General features: G+C 42.8%; 1 protein-coding gene across 2 annotated transcripts in view; it reads left to right on the plus strand.

Moving 5' to 3' along the window:
• Positions 1 to 19409, plus strand: part of LOC137591393 (neural cell adhesion molecule 2-like) — a 171637-nt gene extending 152228 nt beyond the window's left edge. Inside the window, exons 13-17 of one of the 2 annotated variants that reach the window (XM_068309351.1) lie at positions 282 to 401; positions 1019 to 1140; positions 1445 to 1619; positions 10716 to 10923; positions 16915 to 19409. In XM_068309351.1, the coding sequence (XP_068165452.1) occupies positions 282 to 401; positions 1019 to 1140; positions 1445 to 1619; positions 10716 to 10923; positions 16915 to 17029 (740 nt within the window). In that variant the 3' untranslated portion in view covers positions 17030 to 19409. The remainder of the gene's footprint in view (positions 1 to 281; positions 402 to 1018; positions 1141 to 1444; positions 1620 to 10715; positions 10924 to 16914) is intronic. The other variant, XM_068309352.1, reaches the window with a different exon arrangement.
• The last annotated feature ends 7577 nt before the right edge of the window (positions 19410 to 26986 follow it).

A 26986-nucleotide genomic window follows, 5' to 3' on the forward strand; every position in this document is an offset into this window, starting at 1 on the left:
GGTTAGGGTTTGGCACACATTCAATGAATGGCCTATTTCAAAGCGGTTTTTTCCTCATATATAAGGCGCACTGGATTATAAAGCGCACTGGATTATAAAGCGCACTGTATTATAAGGTGCACTGTCAGATTTTGAGAAAATTAGGTTCTTAGATGCGCCTTTAAAATACTGTATTCTAAGCTTATGTAAGAGTCTTTGGACAATCGCATTCCATCCTTGAAGTTTCATCTCAGTCTTGTTCACAAGTTCATTCACTGACCTGAACTTTGGTTTCCCTCCAGCGACAGTGGTTCTGACGGGACTCGAACCCAACACGACGTACGAGGTCCGGGTGGCGGCGGTCAACGGGAAAGGTCAGGGGGAGTTCAGCCACACGGAGTCCTTCCAGACGTTACCCATCCGTAAGTCACGTGACACCAGAGCTTCTCATCGGGGGATCTTATCTCATCATAATCCTTTTATTTCATTACCGCAATTAGCCGGGTTTAATTGTCAGCCATTGGCTCGTCCCGGGATTCCATAAATGTTGATATGCAGGATGTGACAAAATAAAATCCCCCCAGCATGCAGATTTGATTTGGACGAGGAGGAGTTTAACACGCAAATAAACCATCTGATTTAAATTCAAACGTTCTGCAGAACCTCCCTGAAACCCGACCTATTTTCCGTCTCGACGTGTTTTTATTTGTTCACGGCGTTCCTCGTGTTTCACCGATACGAGTCCAGATTACAGGAGCGAGGGATAGGATCTGTGGAAATTGTGTTTTGATGTAAAACTGCATTAAACACAGGTTTTACGGGAAGCATTTCATATTTTCCTACAATCTAACACAGCGGGGGAGGAGGGGCGGTAAATCCAGGCAACAGAAAAAAGCTTCCTTGCTATTTATATTATAAAGCGGTGCAGCTGCAGTGAGAATGAACCCAATTAGAAAAATACAGTAAATCATAAGAACCAGCAGTCAACATTAGTTATCGTCTGGCGGATTTAACGTCGCCTAAAACTGTTTGTTTTCAGGGGAGCCGAGTCCGCCGGCGGTCCACGGCCAGCGGGGGATGGGCAAGGCCTACCGGCTGGGGCTGGTGAAGCAGGACGACGGCGGGATGCCCATCGTGGAGTACATCGTCAAGTACAAGACGGTGAGACGCGACAACGTCATCCTCCTCTTCCTCCGCTCTTAAACCGTTTTTTTCTTTTTTCTTTTTTAATCCCGGTGTTTATTACAATTCACGCTTTAAATGAGCTAAAATGAGTTCACCCGTCCGTTTAAGCTCTAGATTTATTTATCTATTTATTTATTTTGGCTTTTAAAACGGCAAATAGAGGATATTAAAAAAAAAAAACCTGACATAAAACAAACTCTCCTTCATCTGCCTTTGAGATGACATGTAAAGCGTGGATGTAACTCATTTATCCTTCCTCCTCCTCTTCCTCGTCCCCCAGGATAAGGAGGAGCAGTGGATGACCAAACTGGTCCCGGGGGCCAACGACTTCGCCATGCTGCAGCCGCTGCAGTGGAACACCAGATACGAGGTGGAAATCACGGCACGCAACGTGAAGGGCCTGTCGGAGCCCACCTTCTATCAGTTCTTCATGCCGCAGAAGCCCGACATCACAGGTGAGAGCCTGATAACGTCCAGCTTCACCCGTTTGAGGCGCCCCAGCCCGACGAACCCCAACTTTGTCGCCATGAACGGCGATAACAAAAAACGCTCGACGGCGCGACGACCCGGTGGAGAGAAAGTCGTGTCGGTGTTATCTGACGTCTGACGCGCGATTGGTTTCAAAAGTTTTGAGCGTCGAAATCAGATTCTCTTGCAGATTCGGAGCCACAGAGGTCGGACTTTCAAAATAAAAGAGGAAGAAAGGAGGAAATAAAAGTAGAAACGCTCAGATTCTGATGTCGTTTGGCGTTACGACGGAGAGGGGAGGGGCTAATCTGGTCTGGATGATGGCCCCGCCCCTTTGACCTTTTAAAGTCAAGACTGCTCAGGTGTTGTTTTCTTGTCTTGTTCTGGATTGGTGGAGACGCCGCCGCTCTAAAACTGAACTCCAGCGCCGTTTGACAGGAAGTGTCAAAACGTCTGCAGGAAGTGATGTCATGCTGTGTTTGTTTAAAGTTTTAAAGTGCGTTGGTATCGTTCTAAATTTAATTTGACAACATTTTAGATCTTCTGAGGGATTTATTTCCAGCTGCTCAACTAATCAGCAACAAACATCGTGAGTCTGAGTCGCACAAACACAAACGCCCTCCGGCGGAGGTTTTCCTTCGTTCTCCTCATCCTGATGCAAGCGAGCGACGCCGTCACACGAGCAGCTAAACAAACACCGACCATTTTATTTATTTATTTATTTATTCTTGGTCCGGTTCCGCCTCATGAAAAGTGTGTTTGTTTGTTTGTTTATTTGTTTGTTAGTCGTGTGCTTAATGTCCCTGAAATGAAAACAGGAATGTGCGAGACGCTCATCAGCTTCCGAATCCTGCAGGCCATTTGGGCAAACATGCAAAAACACACACACACACACACACACACACACACACACACACACACACACACACACGTGTCTGCAGAGATCCAAACAGATGCTTTGGCGTTCTGCAGCGTGCGCCGCCATCCCATTCCCGGGCCAGAACATGGGAGTTAAAGGCGAACCGGCAGACGTTTGTGCTGCTTGGGGATGGTGAGGATGTTTTCCCTCGTCGTCACGGCGACTCTGCGAGGCGGCGTGCACTGTGTCTCAAACAGGAAATAACGCCGGGGGGGGGGGGCGATCCGATTGGCTGTCAGCTCCCGTTAGCGGGCGGCGGCACATTGCTGAGGAAGAGGAGGAGGAAGAGTTTCAGCGGCGTTTCCGTGTGAAATGAACTCACCTGAAGCTTGTTGCCACGGCAACTAGCCCAACAAATGACCAAATTCTGTCTCACGTCAGCTTGACTTACAGCTTAATGGATGGAGGGGAGGTGGGGGTTGGGTTCAATCTGAAAAGCGTTGAATCTGAAAGAGGCTCATTATGGGATGTCTGTGCAGGTTAAACTGACTCATGTTTTCTCCATCAGCCAATCAAATCGACCGAATAATCAACAATCAGCATTATTAGATATGAGACTCACATCCTCCCCCTCCTATGAACTCCACTGCAATCTGCCCCCCCTGCCTCACTCCCCCGACAGCCCCCCAGACAGAAAATACGTTAAAACTTTATTGTTTTTTCTCGCCGACCAATTTCTTTCTTCAATTCTCTCTCTATGTATTATGCATTTGCAGGCTATTGAATTGGAACCCCCCCCAACCTCTTTTTCCTTTGTGTCACCTCCTGCCCCCCCCACACACACACACACACAGAGAATCACAATTTTCACTTCTTAAATCGTCGTTCTGTCCATCTGACCTCCATGGATTGTTTTACATCATTTATTTGTCATCAGTCGTATTATAAAGATATCATAGGATCAAAACCCCCCAGGGAAAAAAAAATGTAAAAAAAACAAGAAGAAGAAAAATAAAATAAAAAAACCGACATAAAAAATACTAAATTTTTTGAAAACTTTCAAAATATAAGTATAAAGATATTTTTCTCCTCCTCCTCCTCCTCCTGCGAGCCGATGTCAAACTTTTCCTGGCGGTGATCAAAAAACGGGACGCGAACTCGTCAGTGGCGTCCGTCGCTTTAATCAGTTTGTTTAAGCACTTTTTTAATTAAATTCAAAGCGGTGTTCAAATGATAACGATAATCAGCTGTTTACTGAATGAATGGAGGCTCGTCTGCAGACCCGGCCAGAGGTTAAATATTTAGATTTCATTATGAGCCCAATAGAATGTTTAGATTTAATACTTTATTTAATGCTAAATAAGTTCCTGTAACCTCGAATGCACTTCAGTTATATAGCTGACAACATTCAGACCGATGCTTTATGCAAAAATATCCCTTATGAAATTACAATTTCGAGATTTTAACGAATAAAAGTGCTTTTTTTTAGCGTGCATGTTTCCTTTTTCACTTATAAGTTGTGATGTAAAGCGATGTCGCTTTAAAATACCGTCAGATTTCGACTTGAAACATCCCAGATGGTGCAAACAAATCGACGGCGACAGGATTTAAATAATGCAGCGTACATTATTGTCAACACACTTATGTTATCGCCGCACAAAAAGGCTGCGGTCCTTTACAATGGGATCAGCGCTGTTTGCATGTTTACCTGTTTATTAATTTAGCTGAGATGAAAGGATTTCATTTCTGAGGGAGTGTGTTTAACATCCCACAATATCAAGATCAGCGATGTAAATATTTGATCAGACACCGAGACGAGCCGGCTGTGGCTTCCTGCTGCGCCGGAGCTTCAGTCGCTTCAAACTTGTGTTCCTGTTACGCAAAGCCAACACAGTTTTAATTTGTGCAGTTGTGTAGAAACTAGTCAGACATTACTTCCAATATTCCCACTTCAGGACGCCGAGAAAGATCGGCTTTGACAGTTTCATGCCGATGAGACGCCTTTTAGACATGAACTTCCTGCTTAGGAATTTTCGTTTGTGGCCAAGAATTTCAGAATTCTCTGAAGGTGACGGCAAAAGTAAAGTAATATCTGTTGTTTCCATTTCCTTAATGCCGACCCTTTAAAGCCCCGGGGGCCAAATGTGGCCCGTCAAATCGTTAAATGTGGCCCGCGAGAGCATAAAAGGTCAGCGTCTAAAAATGAACAGTGTTTACAAACTAGTGTTTGTAACTTGAATAAGTAACAATTCAAGTTACAAACTAGTGTTTGTAACTTGAATAAGTAATAAATTTAACATTGAGCAGTAGTTACATTTATGTTACATTACATTGAGTTACATTTAGTTACATTTATTAGTTACATCTGGCCCTTTGAGGACAGCCGTTATGCTGATGATGTTGACCTCGTTGGAAATGAGTTTGACACCCCTGCTTTAAAGGAACTGAAGTCCCTTCAGAGTTCTGATAATTCTTCTTTGGACAAAAGGAAGGACGTGTTCCTCTCCTTGAGCCGGGTTGGGATTTATTGATCGGCTCTAATTCTGCGAGACAAACTTTTCCCTTCAACTCTTCAAAGCGAGACACTTAGCAGGAATCTTCCCTCTCATCCACAAATGATTATGTTTATCCTCTAGAGATTAGCGCCCGCTACCAATCAATGAACGCCCATTAGGTCATCATTAATCGAGTGCTTCCTCTCAGATCTGATCGAAGGACGGTCAGTCACAGCTCGGGCCCGACGGCGTTTTAGCATCCAGATTAGACGGGTATGAATTATTTCAGGCAAACGTTTGGATCTGCAGCCGATAGACGGGAGGCCGCTGATGAGCCTATTTATCAAGCAGCGATCAGGAGTCGGTAAAAGGGTTAATAGAGCAGGGAAATAAGAATTAATGACCGCTGGAAAGAGAGTTTCTGAAAACTCACGTCACACGGAACAAATTAGCCGTTTCTCCCAAGGTGTTGAGGAAACGGTGGAGATAAGAAAGACTGAACGCTTTGGAGAGTCCGAGGTAGGGCTCAGTTCACCAGAGTTTCTACACGACTTGAAGTTTCCTGCAGTTTCTCCATGGTGAATTAATGCAGTTGTCTACTGTAAGCTTTATTATTGATGGGCGAATTAGTTAAGCGACGGTTCCCTTCCTGAACAAACCTTTAATCAACGCCAACGACGCTAATAAACCCCCAATTCTTCTCCAACAACTTAAACATCACGCTTGAATCGACGTTTACGTGTGAAGAAGAGATTAACTTATATCTATAGCGGCGTAAATAATTCAAAAAAACAGGTGAAGACCTACTTTTAAAGCCTTTTTGCGTTTTGTTTGATGCTCTGGAGGTTTTTTTTTTACACCTTATTCCTGGTTTGTTTAAGTGATATTTAAACCTTTAGTTACTTCAAAACAGAAAAATTTGCAAGAGGCAATGTCACCAAGCATAAAGAGTTTCTTTCAAATAGTTCAAGGGCTTATAATAAAACACTAAAAAAAAAGAGTAAAAATTCCTAGAAATTAGAAGATTAATCACTAAAAATGTTAATAACGCTAATGATTCCTGCTCTCAATCAATCAATGTGTTCATCAGAAATGATTTAATGTCATTGGAATGAGAGGAGAGAGCCTGACCTCCATGCAGATATCAATAATGAGCCCCTGATTTGCTCTTTGACATAAATTAACTTCCTTGACATCCGGCGTCCGTCTACAGACGGGAGCAGATGCGTTTGATAGAAACGCTGCGGCGTGACAGTTTTATAGATACAGGGAGGCAGCAGAGTCCCAATACCACCCCCCACCCCCCGCCCCCCACGAGGTCCGGTTGGATTCAGAAGAAACCGCCGCTTTCTTTATCTGGATGCTTGAAAAAAAGCCATTGAAGTTCGCCCAACTGCATTGGAGAGCAACAAAACATCCACTCTGGAGGCTTTGGGCTCCTTAAATAGATCACATGTTGAAGAAATAATCAAATAAATACTGACATTTTCACTTTTTGGAGCTTGTGTGCTGTTTTGGGTTTTTTTTTTTCTCGCTTCGCTCCGAGCGCCCAGTCGGCGCTTCTTCTTCGTACATTCTTTAGAAATTTCTTTCTGACTCGCCGCTTTTGATAAATAAACAAATATAACCCCCAATCGCACCAATTATTCAAATGCACAGCGTGACCAGATGCAAACTACAAAGATCTAGTGTTCAGGCGGGGGAGGAACTGACCTACAGAAGACGCAAGACTCTCCAAACTTTTGAGGCGAACCAACCCAACTTTTAAAGTGTGCTTTTCTCTTCAGATTTGACTGGTGGTCCTATAGATGTCGTTTCGACGTCCCGGCGACCATTGAAGGGGAAGTTATGCCTCTCTTCCTGTTCATTTAGACGGGAGCGGGCTCTTGTTAGCCACTAATAACTGCTTGGGGATGTTGCCAAGGTGGCGATACGTCCCCTCTGAGGACTTAAATTTGTAACGCCGGCTCCCAGATGAACCTTTAAACGACGATAAACCCAACAATTAATACTTACTTACTTCATGCACATGAGGTAACGAGAGTGTTGCGTTTAAATGCATTGAGATTTACAGGAAAAAACGTAAATTTAGTTTAGACGGCTGGACTAGGGCAGCTATTCCCTGCAGGCGGTTCATCACTCTGACCTGAGGGTTATTACTAGAGGAGGATGGTTTCCACTTCCTGTTTGCTCCTGCATCGGCGATCATTCAGCATCCTGATGAGAGCGGCGGCGCCCGCTAGTTTCCCAGGGACCCTCCCGTAGAAATGACCCCATTACTCCTCTGTACTCCATCATGAATCACTGCACTCCAACTGGCGACCCCATGAATATATGATGTAAATTACCGGGATTTAGTTTATTGTTACACCGACACTCATAATTTCCCCTTGTTTTCCTCTCATCTTTGTGTTTTATTAGCGTAATTTGCTGGAAGGCACCTTGGCTGCTAACTTGAGAACGTTGCGTCTCGTGTTTTTCCTCGGCTGCGTTTTATTACGTTTTTTAAAGTTAAGCCGCTTGCCGTAATTCCTTTTTTCGCAAGGGATCTGTAGCGGTTTAATGATGGAAGGCGTCTCGTTTTCGGGCACGCAGACACTCAGTAGAGCGCACACCTCCGCTAAAGGACGGATTTTAATTAAATTAAACGCTAATCTGAGTCCCAGTCATTAACCTAACCTAACAAGTTTCATTCAAATCCATCATTTGTGTAAAACGATGGAGGGGAAAAAAAGGCCTTTGCAATGTTAAAGGAAGTTCTTTTTTTCTGGATGGGCTCCAAAGTATTTCTGTAATCCTTCTCACAAAATGAACAAATTCTAACAGCTTCAGTTTTTTAAATTCCAGGTCTTGGTAGAAGCCAACTTTTCGCTCAAACAGCTCGATAATTGTGCAACAAGCGATAAGATTTAAATAATATTTTGAAAAACCCACAGAAATTTCATTTTGCTTTCAGTTTCGCTACCACATTATTTAATTTTTTTTAATTTTTTAATAATGATTGGATTGCTTTTTTCCCCACAACATTCAGTTTTTTAAATGTAATATGTGAAATAATGAGACATCCTTCCTCTTTTAATGTAGTTCAGTATAAATTCAGGTTCTATCGGTTCTTTTTTAGAAGTTGGGAGCGAATGTAATGAAAGTGTGAGTAAACAAGGGTTTAATATATCAATCCAACCCCAAACTGTCAAGCTGCCGCTAAGCAGTTTAGAGCCAAACCCCTCATCGGATGAGAGTCGGCGTTTATGGATTTCAGTCTTTGAGGCTTTGTTGGCATCCCCCAAAAAAATAGATGCTTTTTGGATATTACCTTCATTTTTAATCGTACCTTATTTTTGGTTTGGGTTTCTTTCTTTTTCTTTGGCTCGTATTTTTCTTGTTTTCCTACAAAATAGAAGAATCCTTCAAGTTCATTATTTCCAGTGTTTGCTCCTGTTTTAAACAAAGGTGCTAAAAACTGCGACAGTGAATTTCAGTGTTGAAGCAAAAGCACGAACAGATTTGTCTCGTAAAATGTAATGTTAGCTGGGACGGCCACCGCGAGATCTCGTTCCAGAACAGAAGAACAGAAGAACGTTTTATGTCTGCGGAGCTTCTTCTTTTTTTTATTATCTGCGCCAAAAATCGATGTCACTATTTTTTCTTTGTACAAAACAGAGCTAGACTTTATGTAAACCAGGACGAAAGATGAAGGACGCCGCAAGTCTAATGATGAAGACGAGGGAGAAAAAGGAACGGATTAGTCTTCTCATTGTCTCCAGGAATATGTGAACGCTTCGGGGGGAGATCAACCAGCCCTCAATCCGTGGCTTCGGTCGCCAAATTAACTCAGATAAACTTTCACAAGGTGAGATACCAAACACTCGCCTGTAGCTCCGAGAAAATATTGATCCTATATCCATGGATCCCCCCCCACACACACAAAAAAGTGTTTTAATTGGAGTGTCTTCTGCCTGGAGGTTTGTCACTCTGCTAGTCTCTTTGCTTTGACTCGCTGCCAGGAGTCATCGTCTGTCGCTTCAGCTCAGAGTGGAGAACAAAGTCACAAACACGGCTGTCTTTTTACCCATAATGCAGTGGGAGAATGGGGGATTTGGGAAAGTCTCACACTTTGCTGACGTCTTTGTCTCCTGGACTGGATTTAAGAATCGACTCATCGGGTCTGTTCTGCTGTAAAACCGTTGGTTTAAAGGGGGGATTCCCTGTTTTGATGCGTGAAAAGTCTTTAAAAACCTCTTGTTGGCCTCTCTGTTTAACTCACAGGTAACTAAATGCTCATAGAAGATCAGTCATGAGGAGGGAACTTCATTCCCTCTCATTCTTCCATCAGCGATCGCTCCTGGCCAGTTATGACCTCCAACTGTCAGCAGTGATCCTTCAATGGACGTTTGGTTTATTCAACCCCAGGATCTCTGAAGGGTACGACTCTATTCCGCTGTGCCCACCGGGGGCCTCTCTTTGCCCGTTTTTTCTTCTCATTACCTTCAACTGAAGGCCGGCCCCGCTGGTTGTTCCCGACTGAGCCGAGAGTCTTGACCGTTGAGTGTGTGTGCCGCGCTCCAGGCGATGAAACCAAAGGCACCAGATGGACGCGAGCTGAAGCATCAGTACGATGCCGACGGTCCCTATCTCCAGCTACAGTTAAAAAAAATATGATAGCCTGATGCAACAGATTGCTTTGCTTCCTCTGGCGCTGGAAGCCCGAGGTGTGGAAAGGATAAGATGGATTCCATCAAGTGTCAAAGCAGAAAAATCTCTCTCCATCTGTAACAAAGATAAAGTTTGGGCGTCATTGGACGGTTATCCCAGCCAGACCTGAAAGTATCCATCAAGAAGATCATCCTGGTGGCCATCCCATAGAGAATCTCTGTTGGAATTTGAAAGAAATGCATTAATCCAGGAATATTCCAGGACTTGAGCACTTTTTCACTGAGGAATAGGAAAAGATTAGCCAGGAATGCTGCCGTAAGACAGCGTCTGGATAGACATCAGGTTTGCAGGAGATCATAGCAGCTAAACGGACACTTACTGTATGATTTGGGGGTTTTTTGCAAACACCTAATAAACAGTCTATATTTCTAATAAAGAATAATTTTGCTTCCTTGACACCGACACGTACAAAAATATGCAGAGAAAATACAAAAGAAAAAAATGTTTGTTCTCTAGTTCCAGGAGAGGAAAATGCTCATTAGCTGAAAATCTTCTCATATTACAAACTAAATCGCGGTCTTTCCATCGGTTCCTGGGTGCTTATTGATCTCATTTCTCTCACTTATTCATCAGAACTTCTCCTCTGTCCGCCTGCATATTCGGTTTTAAACAGTCTGAAATTGATTTGCTCGGGGAGAGATTTGGTGGAATCGCGCTAACGGTCGAGATCCTCCTTTGAGAACTGGACGGAGTCGAGGCATCGCGGATTAAGACTTATCTACGTATTGGAAACGTTCCAGCTGGTTCCAAAGGAATTAATTGACCTTTGAGTCCAGTTGGAAGTAAAGTTTTTGGGCAGTGAGATTGCCCTTGTTTGGAGCAGCTCAATAGCTAACTAGCTTCCCACTTCCTGTTGCACCTCCAACAGGAAGTGGGACGTGTCCTTGGGCAATCTGATGCCCGCCTACCTGAGCCTGACCTCTGACAGTCTCAAAGTGTCCAAATCAAACTTGCTAACAGTATTTTCCCCCCTTTGTTGTGTGTTGTGTGCGTGGGTGTGCGTTCCACTGCCTTAGCAGAATCCCTGTTCAGCGGTCTGGGGCTGGGGGCGGTCGTGGGCCTGGGCCTGGGGGCGCTGCTGCTCCTCCTGGTGCTGGTGGACGTCAGCTGCTTCTTCCTGCGTCACTGCGGCCTGCTGATGTGCATCACGCGCACGCTGTGCAGCAAGAAAACAGCCACCAGCGGCAAGGGCAAAGAAATGGAGGAGGGCAAGGCTGCCTACCTGTGAGTTCACTTCTGTCCTATTGCTTGTTTTCAGATTCCCTAACCCCCTTCAGATATTTTTTTTTATTTTAACGCTAACAGTTGGGATGTTATCAGTGTTTGCCAGTCACCGGATCATTCATGCTTGCAGAGGTTAGCATCTGCTGTGGGTGTATCGTTGTGCTATAGCGGGCTACTCTGGCAAATACTGGTTTTAACAAGACCTGAATGAGTGAATCGATGTGAAACAACATCAGGAAATATGTTCCAAAATGTTACAGGAAGGTCCATTTGTAGCCTTTTAGAAATGACGGAAACAATCCCTTTATGCAGATGATCTTATCCTATTTCTCTTTAAAATGTGTCACAAATTCTCCTCTTCCCCCCCCCCCTGAGTGTCACCATTCAAGTAGATATGAGTAGCGCATTGGCATTCCTGTCATGTACAGCCTCGAATCCTCTAAAACATTTACTGTGACTGAGAGAAGAATCTTATTTACTGTAGGTACACCTACAACAGCCGCCCAACCACCCTTTCAGCCACAGTATGTCTCTGATTATGTCTTCTTCACTAACATCAGTGCGTTTCATGCAATGTGCTGTGAGTTCACCTTCGAAGTACCTCTTTTGCATGCGTCGTGCGTGCAGTGTGTGTGTGTGTGTGTGTGTGTGTGTGAGTGTGTGTTTCCGTGCCGTGCATGTGTAAAATGTCACCTTTGTGTACTGGATGTTTGTATTTATGGAAATCCTGCATGCATAGATTCATATCACTTGCATGTTTGTGTAAGACAAACACATTTTTATTTCTCCCTCTCATCAGACAGCATGCGTCCCGTCACGGAACTCGTCTATTGCAGTTGATTTTTGCAGATTTATTTTCCAGTGCTGTTTTTATGCATGGTGCAAAACCGAGCCGGTGGTTTTGTGAGACGTTGCACACAAAGTGTGATTCATCGGGGCCGAGCAGCGACACTGTTTGTGTTTAACCTATCAGTGTGGATGGGATGCAGAGAGAGGACACAGAAAAAGGGGGGGTTGACTTTTGATAAATCACTAGAGCGGCTGCAACAGGCCGCCCAGCTCCAGGTTGTACGTCAGCGTTGTGTTAGAGGGTACAGAAGCAACACACACTTTTACAGGGCTGTGTGGATCTGATGCTACATCTTCTTTATGGATGAATTGTAGCAGAAGAAACAGAATGGCTCTTTATGGGGTTTTTTTTTATAATCTCATGTCCATCGTTCACGTAGTTTATGATTTTTCTCCTGCAGATTTATTCTGAGATACACGGACATGCTCTATGTTTGATTTCAGGTTCATACTTTTATTATCAGGCATCTGTGAGGATATATTTACATGCTTTTATGTTTAAAATATATATACATATATATATATATATATATCATACCAAGGCCTCCTTCCTTTACTATTTTTATTGCTATTCTTCCAATTATTAATTTCTACCATGAACTCAAACCTCCATTATTTTTGTATACCTCCAATAAGGCGCTAATGCAACATCGCCGATGAATCATTTCCTGCCGTTTTGAGCATTTATTTGTCACGCACAGCTGGGCAGGCGCGTAAATCAAGGAAATGTTCACACACAAAACAAATCAGGAAGCGTCCGGGAGGCAAAAGCTAACGTTAGCTAACTGCTAATGGATGACAGGATAATAACATAAACATAAAGTTAAAAATAGGGCCTCAGACAGCTGGGATCAATCCGTCCCTATCGGGCGGACTGATTGATATTAGGTACTAATAACGTTATTGGAGCGATGCGGGGGAACGATACACACACACTTGGACGTTTAATCCAATATAATCCAGCTGGTTTCTCATCCAACAAAAGAACAATTCCCTCGCCGAGCCGTTAGCACGGCGGCGCTACGCAAGCACTCGAGTGTGCGTTCTCAGGTGGTGGGAGTAGGTGAGGACCTTCTGCCGCCTCGCGCCTTTTGCCCGCCACAGCTCCGTATAACGATGGCAGACGGCGATGTGGGCGGGGCGGTCACGTAGCTGCAGGTGATGCCACGCTAAATTAAATCTAAGATGGCGACACGAGGCGTTTCAGATGGTTCAGGAGCAGCGATTGGAACTTTACAGGTGGTTTTACCTTCACCTGAAAACGTTATGTAACACTATAGGAACGGAAAGTGATGCCTTCACTTCCATGTGAGAACATAAAAGTAGAAGAAGAAAAAAAGACAATTTATCAGTTTCCCATCATGCATTCTGCCTAGCCGTTCAATCCTCACATTATTTATGTAAATCCCATTCCCACAGTATGCGGTTCCACGCCGAGCTAACCTCCGATGACATCATTAAGGTTATTGATCAAAACGAGTGATCCCAGTCAGAATTAGTTATTGAGGCTCCCGCATCAGAAACATTTGAACCAATCAGAACAATCCTGCAAGGCTTCCGTACTTAATATAAGAACCAATCAGAACAGCTTTGACAGTTTCCCGGTTGTCTGAGCTCCCTTTTCGAGCTGTGTTGTCGCCACAACTGCAAGATGAGAATATTTCTTTGAGTTTAAACAAAGACAATGAAGTAATGAAAATCTATTTAAAAATGAGTTGAGCTGACGTAAAAATAATGAGTTACACCTGAGCTAATGCCTGGTGTCTGTATTTTTGAAGATGTCAGTGTGAATCTGACTAGAAGCAGCCCGGATCTGATTTTTAAGTTTCTTTGCCGCCTGTTTTGGGGGCTGGAGCAGACGGCAAACCGCTCAGCGGTGAGGATTCAGCTCAAAAAGGAAAAGCCGGACCAGTGGAGCGGCGGATGATTGGGGGGCGGGGTTATGCCAGGCCATCGCTCTATTATGACTCTGTCAAATGTGCTCAGATCAGTGGAGGAGCGCCGGGGTCCACGCCACGGTCGCCTCGGGAAAAAGTTTAAAAGACTCCAAGGTCTCGGCGCGGCCACGTCGACTTCAAAAGTCAAACCACTTCTTTTTTTAAATGTAAATTTTGAACGGATTGAACCAGTTGAAGGTAATAAAAAAAAGGGGGATTCTGAAATTGGAAAATTTAAATTCAGAAAATCCAACAAATGCTTTCATTTATCTGATCCCAGTATTTTCCTGTAAACCCAGTGGAAGTGAGATGAAACCAGTGTCTGGTTGTAAACGTACATTATTTAAGTTTTGGGATGTTGCATATAAAGTCACTTGAAATGAATGAAACCTGATGTATCGCAGCCGCGTCTGCGTTTGACTGTAATTACTGCTTTCGCCGTTCGAAGCTACATTGCATTTTATTATGCAAGCAGGAGCCTTTTCCACCACTTTGTCCCTGTCAGACGAGTGAAAGGAGAACAGGGCAGCAGAGACTCTCCATTATGCGAGGAGACGTTACAATTTGAGGAGAGAGCACTTCTATTCCGCGTTCCGCCATCAGCTGCCGCCTCGAAGTGTCCTCGATAAAGACTCTCTCTGCTCCCTCTGAGATCTGAGGTGTCATTTGTGCTCGAATGCGAGTGTTGAAAAGTAAAAAAGCGAGGGTTCACGACGGTAAACAAACGCCTCAGGACGGCGCCACGCTCCAGTCCACCTAATTTATATATCGGCGCGAAGCGGGGATTGTACTCGGCCTGGCGGCCCCGGCGTAGGTGGCCTTCTGCTTAATTAACGTCGGCAAAGGAAAGAACAAGTCACCCCTGCTGGGCTTTGGTGTCACTTAAAAAGAGTACGGATTACAACCACACATCTACATACGCTCTAATATCTCCCTGGACCCCCCCACCCCCAACCGGGCCGGCGCGTTCGAGGCATCGGCGGCGCTAAATCAAAGAGGCTCGTCCCGACCCAAGAGCATTTCTGTTTGCTTTGTGTCCCAAACATTGTTTTAATGTAATCTCTAAGGGTGTGTGTGTGTGTTTGTGTGTGTGTGTGTGTGTGTGTGTGCGTGTGTGTGTGTGTGTGTGTGTGTGTGTGTGTGTGTGTGTGTGTGTGCTGCATCATAGGATGTGCTGTACAATAAATTAGCTGTTGATACTAATTTGAATGCTAATTGAGTATTTTTCAGCCCCTCGCCTGTAAAGACGTCTTTATTTCACTGGTTATTATTTCTCTAATTAGAATAAATTTTAGTTTCGTTTTTGTTCCTTCTATTAATTGAGAGAAATAAATCCGAAAGAGTTACAAGAAACGATCATCAGTAACTTCCTGTTACATTGATACGTAATAATCTGCTACTTCTGGCTCCATTGATCTGTATTGATGCCTTATTGATAGATGAAATGCCCCCCCCCCCCCTGTGTGCCTCCCCCACTGAATACAGGTCTATTCTGGATTAGCACGAAGCTAATGGGATGTGAAATTGGTTTCGTCGTCAGGGGGAAGTTTAACATCCGCCAGTCAAGCGAAGGGGAACCCCCTCCGGCCAATCACAGCTTTCGGCCTTATTAGGTTTTACATTCATGACCCATCGCTGGAAAACTCCCTCCGATTTGTGATTGGACGGATTTAGAGTCAGCGCAGACGGACATGACCGATATTAAATCAAAGATCAATAATCGAAGAGTATTCTTCATCTGGAATTGTTTCCTCGACCCGGTTTAGGCAGAACTAGACGGATAACGGTGAGGGTGGGGGGCGTCCAGGTGAAACCTGAGATTAGTGATTGATTCTTCTCATCAAATCTCCTCCAATCCCAAAATATGCAGATGAAGAAGACAGATTTTTTTGCAAAAAATTAATAAAAATGGCTGCATCTTAGTGTTTTCCACGTTTACAATTGTTTTCCTATCATTTCTGCCTCATGTTTTGTCCATTAGTGGTTTGGAGCTGCAGAACGTACGTGACGATTCCCTGTAAACTGTAAAAGAATGGAATTCAACATCTACAGTCTAATGAGTGTATGAAGAGTTAAACCTGAGAGCGACGTCTCATCCGTGACCAGCCGTATATCATATTAAGCTGCTACATTTTTTTTTTACCCACTAGTTGTATTAATATACATCAGGGTGAAGTAAATGTACGAGATAAAAGCTCTCATGCATCACGTCACCAGACACAGGTCGTCTCATTAGCATAAAGACAAAGCTTCCACGTCCTTCCTTCTAAAGGAGCCTGGCGAAGGGCGACAGGAAGCAGAGTGCCCAGAGGAGAGCCAATCAGATGGCTGGCATTAATAAAAAAAACAAAACAAACACGTGTGCGTTCGATTTCTTTCTCCTCCGCGAGATGAATCCCATCAAACTCAAAACGGGGGACGCGTCGGGTTTGATATCGCTCCGATCAAACAGAACAGATTACGAACTGTTCAGACGGACCTGATGGATCCACGCTGCGTTCGGCTGCAGGTCGTCGTCTAACCTTCAATATTAGCCGTTTCCCCCAAACGCATGTATTATTTACAGCGGAAACGGGATGAATAATTAAACCAGAGGGGCGCTTGGTCGAGCCCCCCACCTCCACGGGGGCCCGGCGCCCGTCTTTTAATTAAATAAAACCTGAATCTAAATTCCATTTCGACATCGTAATCGTTGGGATATGGCCGCCGTCGGCTCTCACAACATTATTCATTCATTCGTTCGCATTTCGTTCCCATTTTGAGCTAATTTGAAGATTAATCGATGCAAAAAAAGAAAGAGAAATATCCAAAATTTGGTGCCATTGTTGGAAGATATATATCTAACTTATAAATGTAAATTATAAATGTAACTTATAAATGTAACTTATAAATGTAACTTATAAATGTAACTAAATGTAACTCAATGTAATCTAAGTCACAAACATTACAGTTACACTCATGCATTCATTTTTAGACCTTTTCTGCTCTTGAGGGCCATATAGGATGATGCGGAGGGCCACATTCGGCCCCCGGGCCTTGAGTTTGGGAATTCAGTCGTATCGTAGGTAGAATTTACAGTACGTCCCCAAAAACACCCTTAGTTGTGTGTCTGTTCACGTGTGTGTGTGTGTGCTTTTTATACCTGTGATGGGAAAAAGCGTAAGAAAAGCTCACCTGTGTGTTTCTTCTTCTTCTTCCACCGCAGGAAGTTACCGCTGAAGGAAGAAAATGGAAAAGAGTCTCTCAAGCCGGATACGATTGAAATCAAAGTGCACAGCGACAACAGCATCCACACAAAACCCGAAGACAGCAAAGCGTAAAAAAACAACAACAACAAAAAAAACCACGGGTCGGTCCCACTCGCCACCAAAAGAACATTCGGATCAACGAGACCAAAACCCAGAGAAACTACAAGACTAGGAAATAGTGGAGCGACATATGTGTTTATAAGGATGCCCCAGAGCAAAGGCATGTGTACATACAAATAATAGAGAGAAAATAGGAAGAGATTAAGGGTCAAACTTTTCGACGCCCTTGATTGATAAATGTTAAAAACACGGTGTCGGTGGAAAGCGTGTCGATCAATGATTGTATTTTCTTTCTTTCCCGTTTCTTTTCCCCTTTCCTTCCTCCCCCCTCTTCCCGTGTCGTGAGAGTTTCACGACCATAAATCACGTCTCGAGCCACGGCTACGACTTTCTCACACTAATATCTCACGCTTTTTTTTTTCGGATATCATTCCGTTTCCGGCTCAGTCGCCCGTTTCCGTGTCTTTTTTACACCTTTTAACAGCCGGGCGAGGCGATCGGCTGATCCTTGTAAGCGTTGTGTTTCCAGCTAAGGTTGGCTTCAGCAACAGGAAAAGGCAAAACGTTATTGAAGTTTTAGCGCTTCAGGAAATCAAAAACGGTGCAAAAGTTTTTGAAGGAGCAGCTCGTGATTTATCGACAGGAATCCAGGTTTTTTTTTTGGGTGTTTGATGAATGTTTTCTGCAGGGGAAAGTAAAATGCATAAAAAAAAGAGATGTCAGAAAGAGAGATTGCTGCTTTCACTCTTTCTACCGCACACGTGTGTCGTTCTTTTCTCTTTGTGTTACAGTCATCAGAGGCTAACTGCACTAAGCTTTGGTTTGCAATGTGAAAAAAGTCACGTTGGGAAAACCGGAGGTGCAGGAAATCAAAAGAACTAATTTTATTCATCCCTTTTCTTTCTGCTTTTTGCCCCCCCCCCCCCCTCCTCTGATGTCGTCATGTGTTGTACATAAGTGAAAAAAAAAGAGTATTTTAGGAAGCCTTTATGTAAATAAAACCCCCAAAGGATGTCTTTTTTCAAACAGCAACGGGCTTATAACTATTATTTTTTTAGCTCTTTTTCTTCCTTTTTTTTTCCAGTTGTGTTTCGGTCCAAAAAGTTTAGTGACGGTGTAATATTGTCATTTGCTTTCCTTCAGAGAATCCGTGCCCTGAGGCAATTTCACAGCATTTCAATGGAGACGGTAATTACGGCATTAGTGTGCCTTCATTCTTTCTCTTGTTTTTCCTCCCCCCACCCCACCCCCCCACTTTGGTGGCACGATGCCCCCGCTGCAGCAGCGCAGACCATCAAATTTATTTACAAGCTCTGCTTCTTCTTCTTCTCCTTTTGTCTTTTTTTCTCTTCTTGTCGCAGAATGTCAGACGGTTTTTATTGCGATGCTGTGAATTCTGGGAAATGTAGTCTTACAGCTTAAAAAATGGCAGTCAGTCGACGACACTGGATGGACGCGTGCAGTTTGTCAGATTGTAAGGCAATGTAATGCATCCTGTGTGTGTGTGCGTGTGCGTGCGTGTGTGTGTGTGTGTGTGTGTGTGTGTGTGTGGGCATACATGCATGGGTGGGTGAATACACTCATCTACATGAATCAGGTTGCAGGTATGTCTTTGAATGTATCTACACATACTGTAAGTCACCTGTCTGTGTTTTCGGAGGGTGTGTGTGTGTGTGTGTGTGTGTGTGTGTGTGTGTGTGTGTGTGTGTGTGTGTGTGTGTGTGTGTGTGTGTGTGTGTGTGTGTGGAAATTTTTCTCCCTGTTGGAAAATATATATATCCGAAAGAGTTCTAAAGTCTTGCTGTTCTGCAGATTATTTTGGGAAAGTGTCTGTTGCTTTTGTTGGATATTTATATCAAGGTGTGTTACTTGGTGCCCCCCCCACACACACACTCACGCACACACACACGTGCCAGGTATGAATATCTGAGCACCGTGGAGTTGGCGCGAGCTCTCACCCGGAGTTCCAGATAGGTAAATCCTGATTATGTAGTCCTCGACAGTGATTAATCCCCCCCAGGCTGCAGCAAGCCATGCTGCCCCCCCACCCCAACCCACCCCTGCCTCTCAGACTCCACTGGTTTTATCTCCAACCTCATAGCACTGGCTTTGTACACGGATGGTTCCACCGCCTGTTACCATGTAAATACGGGAGCACAGTGCCTGGAGGCGATACGATTTGTACATGTTCTTTTGTATTTGAATATGAGTCTAAATGCACCCCCTTCACCCCCACCCCACCCCTAAAAAAACCCCTATCCTCTCTTTGTCTCCCCCACCCACCCACCATTCCTCCAATCCTTTTTTTTCCTGTAGGGGGTAAAACAGGTGTTTGATCTCAGTGTACAGTATGTGTCCTCTATGTCCCCATACCCCCCCCACCCCCATACCCCCATACCCCCGTGTCCCCTGGATTGCCCCCCGCTGAGTGTGCTTTGTGCAGGAGGTGGGAACTATTGATGTCTCTCTGTACGTACCTGTGGAACACTTGTGATTCCTGTCATTGGCCGCTGTAAATAAACATGTCCTGGTAGAGACGAGCCTGGTTCATTGTTTCACTTTGACTTAATAATAATTAGTTATGTTCACATAAAATCACACAGGAATGATTCATCTGCTGCAAGAACAAACTGCATGTCTTTTTTTTTTAAACGTAGTTTAAACTGATCTTGATATAAACCATAAATAGGATTAATATTAATAAATATTAATAATAATAATGAATGATAATAATCATAATTTATTAAATTATTATTATTATTATTATTATTATTAACTATTATTATTAATATTATTTTAATATTATTTTTTTAATAATTAAATTTAAATTCAATATTTCTGCAGACAGAAAAAGAACGATGGGCAAGCTGCAGCTGTGAGGTAAGAACAGGAAGTTAAACGTGAATTAAATTTAAAGCTTCTACTTTTATGTAATTAGCGCCTCTAAAATAGCTAATAAATGTATTATATCGTATTTAAATTGTTAAATAATGTGCGCTTTTTCTCAGCGCTAGCTTGACTAGCCTAGCGCTTCTGTGCTTCAAACAATGAGGCTCTGCTAACTTTTCACCCATTAATGTTTAGTTAGCAATGATAATTTAGCAACGTCGCGATAAACATCAAGCATTCTGGGAAAATTTTTTAGCATTCATGCTAAAAATTTACTTAAAATCATCCTCCTGATGTGGACGTTTCTTAGCGTTACACGGCTAAGCTAGCAGCAATACCACAGAGATGCTAGCATCATAATTTGTGGTGCATGATGTGCTAATTTAAAAAATTAAATTAAAAAATAAATATTATTATTAATAATAATAATAATAATAATAATAATTACATAAGTTTAAAGATGCTGGTCGGTAGATTTTGCTTCATTTGGTCAAAGTTCTGCTCTTGGTTCAGGTACGCTAAGCTAATATAAGCTAACAGCTGCTACAGTTTTCTACATATGTAAAAAAAATGAAAAAATTTATATACTGGTTTGATCCCCGAAGGGTAAATTAAGAAAGTAATGTAATTTGTAAATTTTACTTTTTTACAAATTACATTTGATCCCGTTGCTTTAGCTCAACGGCTTGAAATGAGAAATCATTAGTGATGTATGAACATTTACCAGATGAGATAAATGCTAAGTGCTAATCCCAATAAAGAAATGTGGACCGGGGATTGAATCAGTTCTAAAGTTAGAAGTGGAAGTTAAACAAAAGCTTTTCTCTGGGCTTCTTTGACCACCTCAGGGAAAAAAGAAAAAAGTGATACCTTTGCAGATATTGATACCGGGTTAACGTTTCAGCGTAATCCCCTGCATTGTAATGGGTTACACTGAGGTCTGGTGCAAATAGATAAAAGCAGAATCCTCCACAAAGACAACATTAATAGCCTTTAATTTTTTTCCTCCGTTGAAGTCGGCTCATTTATCCAGAGGACGGGGCGCTATTTTCATCAAGGTCATCCCTAAACCTCCATTACTCCTGGTAAAACGGTAACTGTGCTCCATCTAAATCTGGCCTCCCTTTCTTGAAACGGCGGCGGTGCCTTAATGATAAAAGACCGGGGAGACGGAGGAGCTGTGCTCAAAGGAGGAATTAAAACAATTCTGAATGGAGGAGCCATAGTGTTCCCTAACAAAGCTGCCCCCCCACTCTCCAGCGCTCATTTGAAGTCGGCAGATAACGCGCCTCGAACGTCGAGGGAAGCTGCCTGTTGGATTCCAGCTGCTAACAAGGGGAACAAACTTCAACTTCATCTCCCACCAGGTCTCAAAGGAGCGTCTGCACACCAGACACAGATTCTTATTTGGATGGAAAGACGAGCCATACCGGCCACTCTGGGGACAAAGGGGCGACCAGAGAGGAAACCCTCCATTTGTTGACCACGTGGTCGCCGAAGAGCCTGCGACAGGCGATTATTTCCCTCGTAGCCAAACGGCAGAAGCGTCGGGCTGCACGTAAAAAAATTACACACAACCAAAACACTTTCTGGGAAGCCACACACCATGTGAAAAAGATAGCAGAGTAAGCCTTCAGGTAATATTTCTGCACTAATCTCTCCGTTTGCAGAGACTCCCACGATACCGAACAGCAACAGCACCTTAATCCCAACTACCGGAGAAGTTTTGGGAAACACCAACCACAAACCACCATTGTTGAAGTTTTCTCTCACCACCATTGCACTGGAACGCCGTCTCAGACGCTTCCGTTCAGGATTCCACGGTGAGAAGGCACCGGCTGATTTCCAAATCTGTGCCAAGACGCAAAATCCAGCGGTGAGATTTTTGGCAGCTCCTGTAATGTGCTGGATTTGAGTCTCCCTGAAGTTCGATGAAATTACACTTACATGCCCAAACATACCTAAACAAACTAAAGGTAACCTCGCCTACCTGCACAAGTATTCACGTTAATACAAGCAAACCTTGGTTTTCGAACGCTTTGGACATCGAAAGAATCAGAATTCGACCAAAAAATTCGGAATTTTTTTGCCTTGGAAGTCAAACAAAATTTGGAAGTCGAACGCGAAACAAACGCAGTAACATCCACCCTCCTCCTCCTCCTCTCCAACATGCACACTCACTCACCTGAACACACAATTGAACACAGGCACATTACACATGTCACACTGAGTAGAACAAGCGTATTATACTTACACGTAACCACTTCCGGGTACAACAAGAAGTCCCAAAATAAGAGCGTTACAGGATCGCACTTAACACAACTTCTCACCACCGCAAAGGTAAAAATTCTTATCTTTATTGTTCTGATGCTTTAACTGTAATGTGCTTTTTATTTTAGTTCACTGTATTCAATAATGTTTCACTTAATTTGCGTTCCATTGCCTACGGTACAAGTTACGGTACCGTAAACTTCTGTCCAAAAGACGACGGTAACTCGTACTTTAGGCTAACCTGATTATGTCCATGTTTTTTCTTTCTTTCTTTCTCGTGTTTGCTTCTTTCTTTTACATTTTTTTGATATGTTTCCTTACTATAATATTTGATATATAAATGACATTATGAAATAACATATAGTACGTGGATACAGCGGCAGAAAATGGATGGATATTATGTTGAAAAAAGGTAGTTTTTTCTAGCATCTTGGAACAGATTAAGACCATTTACATTATTTGTAATGGGAAAAATGTATTTGGAATTCGAACAAATCGCTATTCGAACAGCCTTCAGGAACAAATTGTGGTCGGAAACCGAGGTTTGCCTGTACATCAGTTTGGAACTTACCTGAAATTCTTCGTTTTGAAAAAAACATCACATAATTATACTACTTTTAATGAAGCCTAAAATAGTTTGAAGAACTCCTGAGGGGCTCCAAACGCCATCGGCAAGATGATAATAATTCCACCTAATTACTAGACATTTTAATTATTCTTCAAGGGTAAAATATCACCATACTGGATAATAAGCTGCTCAAAAGTTTGGACAAAATAAACTCCATCCTCTAATGTAGAATAATATTATTTTGCCAAAATATGTCCAAGGTTGAGTTTGCATTTTTTAAATTATTATTATTGATTTCTGCAGACATTATGATAATAAACACTACAGTACAATGTGAAAATTTGCTCATCATAATAGGACAATAGAGGACAGAGTGTTTCCTGGATGTATTCCAAGGAAACCTCTTGTCTCTTTAAAGAGGACGCTACCTGAGTAACGGAGGGATTCTGCTTTTATAAGTGTTTAGAAAAGAGAGATTTAAAGAGTTCTGCAGCCGGGTGCAAACCGTACACACTATTATCCGCCACTAAAAAGGTGGTGCGGAGCAATAAAATGGCATTTAATTATAAATATTGCACGTTATTACTTGTATACGACTATTGATTTGACAGCTCCTATATTAAAAACCTGGCCAGCTGCCCCGCGCATGGCACAGGTAAAGCTGCGAAATGAGGGATGGATGCTAATATTTAAAGCGCCGTAGCGTTGACTCCATTGAGTGGAGCAGGAAGAGTTGAGAAGATTCCAGAATTTTGTTCCATGTTTTTGCGAAAGCAATCACAGAAACGTGTCCTCGTTTTTCTGAATACGCCGAAGTACGACTCCTGGTTTCGCTCAATGCAGCCCTATTAGCTGGTGCAAAGAGAAGCTGCCGGGCTTGGAATCCTTAACATCTTCAAGAACATGTAAAAAAATTCCAGATGAGCCCTTGTCAGCGCCAAAGACTCTGAAATTGGCTCTGAAAACATTGCACTCTAACATCAGGGAGCGGAAGTGGAAGCACACATCTCCAAGGAGTAAATTGAAGCAGCACCACCTCTAGGTTTCTTATTAAAAGCAGCTAAACATCAAGCGATAAAACAGTCCTCACACTGTTTCGTTCTTTTCTCTCACCAAGCGAGCTCTGGAGGGAACCGAGACGCAATCCAAATGACAAATGAGAGCTTTTAAGGCTGTTTGCGTCGGAAGGTTCAGCGTTCAAGGACACACCGGAAGGATTTTCCAAGGGGATCGAGCTCTAAATTACTTCATGTCGTAGGCGAACTCTTTCAAAGCAGAGCAGAGCCTCAAAAGGGAAAGACATAAGGTACCCGAAGCGAGAGACTCCGTCTGATATTCGGCGAATACATTACGACGAGATTCCAGAGGAAGTCGCAAATGCCGGTCATTTTATCTCTCTCTCTGCACTCTGATTCTAGGCTCTTTCATTATAAACTCAGGCCTACTGGAGACATAATTGAGTCGGTGCCGAGCTGTGAAATACCTTTTTGTGGAAGATGAAAGGACATCTCCTTACGTAATGCGGAACTTTGAGTTCCTTGCTTTGGATGGAGGAATCAAATAACAATGACTGGTGTTTAAATCGCACCATCAGCTGAGTAATAAGTAGCGACAGCTATGGGAGCATTTTACACATATTACATGTGAATAATGTCAGTCAAAAACGGGGAAGACGAAGGAGATTTTAGTGAACATGTCATCCATAATTCTGCTCACTGATGCCCAAAACATCCCATCAACACAATCTAAATGTTTAATATGAGATTTCTGGAAAGAGTATATACAGTGGTACCTCTACTTACGAAATTAATTGGTTCTGGAAGAAATTACGTAAAGATACGTTTTCCATGCAAATGCCCTAATCTGTTCCAAGCCCCCCAAAATTCAGACATAAATGTTTTATAAAGCATAAAAATACATCAAAACATGTAACAAATACATGTTACAATTAGATTATTACACAATAAATGAGAGTTGTACATAACGTAAAAAACAAAGAATAGACTAACTGGGCTGGTGGTATGACTAAGCCACCGTGGCTCGGTGTAAAAGAATTGAGTAAGCCACAAAAAGCCACAAAGCGCGCTGATGACCAATAGGGGGGGTAGGGGGATACCCCCCACAGGGCGGTACGGGGGCCTCCCCTGGGAAATTTTTTAGAAAATGGGGTTGTTTTCCTGCATTCTGAGGACAAAATCTTCTGTTCAGTTTACCTACAAAAATACACTAAAGTCAACAGTTGAAGCTGAACTCTCTTTATTTCTGTCCTACTTTATGCAGGAATGAATGTGAGATTCAACAATTGAAAACTTGCATTCACTCTGTGAAGATACAGTCATACAAAATATTACTCAATGTTTACTTGTAAGATTTACTTGGACTAGATGACATTTTAACTTTGACCACCACCAACACCATTGGTATGCAATAGTTTAGTTTAGTTTGTTTTTTTAAATTCGATAATATGATTTTTCATTTCAATTTAAAAAGGCATGAAAAATATCAAGCGAAGTGAAAACACATTTACATGCATCGCTGGTTATTCCTGCCGGTCATAGGGATCAAAAGTCTAAGACTACAAAAAAGTATTGATTATATCTTTCATTTACCTTCTGATCGGTCTGTCACCACTCCCCCCCCCCTCTCAGCATTCACCATTTGTTTATTAATGAGGACTTTAACACAAACTCTACTATAAAACACTGGATTCTTCATTTCTTTCGATCGATCGTCCTCACCTTGTCGTACACCGATTCACGGGGTCAGCTTGTAAAAATAGAATCTTTTTGTTTTTCATTGGACGAAAGGAGGTCATGACCCGAGTGCATATTTAATGATCGGGAGCGTTCGGGTCACTTTGGCTATTTCCGTCGGTATGCACCGATGGAAATAGGGGGGTCTCCCAGGGAGCTGCTGTGTAGGGGGGGGCGATACCGGGAATTTTGGTATTGATCCAATACCAAGTAAATACAGGGTAGTATGATACTGATGGTTTTTGCTTTGAGATGTCAAGATCATTGAATAATTGACCCCCCCCCCATTAGTTAGTTTATTATAATTGTAATGAACACAGCACAAAGATTTTAGGCAATACAAATGTTTAATTTTTTATTAAATAACTACAATGCAAGATTTAACAGTATAAAAATAAAATACTTCTACTACAACAACTGGTTCAGAATAAAAGTCAAGAGAGTCAAACCAACAAAAAGCAGCAATGTAACGTAATGTTATTTCAGGAATTAACGTTTGTTTAGCACTTTAATGTACATGGTTCACAATAAGTTAGAGATTATGAGACTCATTTTTGGGGTAATAAATATTACACTAATGAAAATGGTGTTTCTTCTCATTCACTATATAACTTATTTATGTCATTACAATTCAGACCAAATAGGAAAGCAGTCACGTAAATAACAATATCAATAACATATTGTGAACCTTGTATTTTTATCTGAGTACTTTAGTAATAGAATTAATCAATAGATTAATCGATTCCTTGGGTAATGGATAGCTGTAGCCCTTAGTAAACAAGATTTTTTTCAACTGGGTGAACATATAACCATTGAACCAATCTCCTAAAATTGATACCCAATTACATTGTGAAAAACAGATTATATGGGTATTGTTGATTTTTTGGCTGAAAAGCCTCTGCCAGAGTCCATTGTCTCTGTCCGGAGGATGCAGCAGGCCAGTGGCCAGGTAGGGGGAGGGGCTAAAGGTGTACCTTAGTCACTCTGGCAGAGACTCAGAGAGTAGCAGGGGGTGCTCTGTTTGCACAGAGAAGCGGCGCTTTGAGGAAATTGGTGGAGGAGCGAAGTATTGATCCCAGGACAATAGTATTGATCCGATCCAAGTGCTTGCTTAGTATCGATAATATCGATATTTGGATCGATCTGCCCGCCCCAACTGCTGTGGGTGTGGCCGCTGGAGCGTCGGGTCGGGGGGCCGTTAGTTGGTCCAACGAAGCGGCGGAAAACAGAAAGACGCATTTTGGTTTTGAAATGGTGTTGGAAGAGGAGAAGACGCAGAGAGTGTATAAGGTGTTTGAAAATGTGGCGCCGACGGAAATAGCGGCGCTAGCGAGAGAAAAAGTTAGTTATCGCTCGGGGATTTTCGCGAGTCCAGAAAAGTTGTACGTTTTAGCCTTTTTTTTCCTTAAAAATAAGAACGCCACTGTGGCTACACAAGCTAAAAATCCTGTAGCCAATCTGGAATTTACTTCGCCTATGGCGACGTGG

This window comes from Antennarius striatus, chromosome 24 (genome assembly GCF_040054535.1).
Source record: "Antennarius striatus isolate MH-2024 chromosome 24, ASM4005453v1, whole genome shotgun sequence".
NCBI lineage: Eukaryota > Metazoa > Chordata > Actinopteri > Lophiiformes > Antennariidae > Antennarius > Antennarius striatus.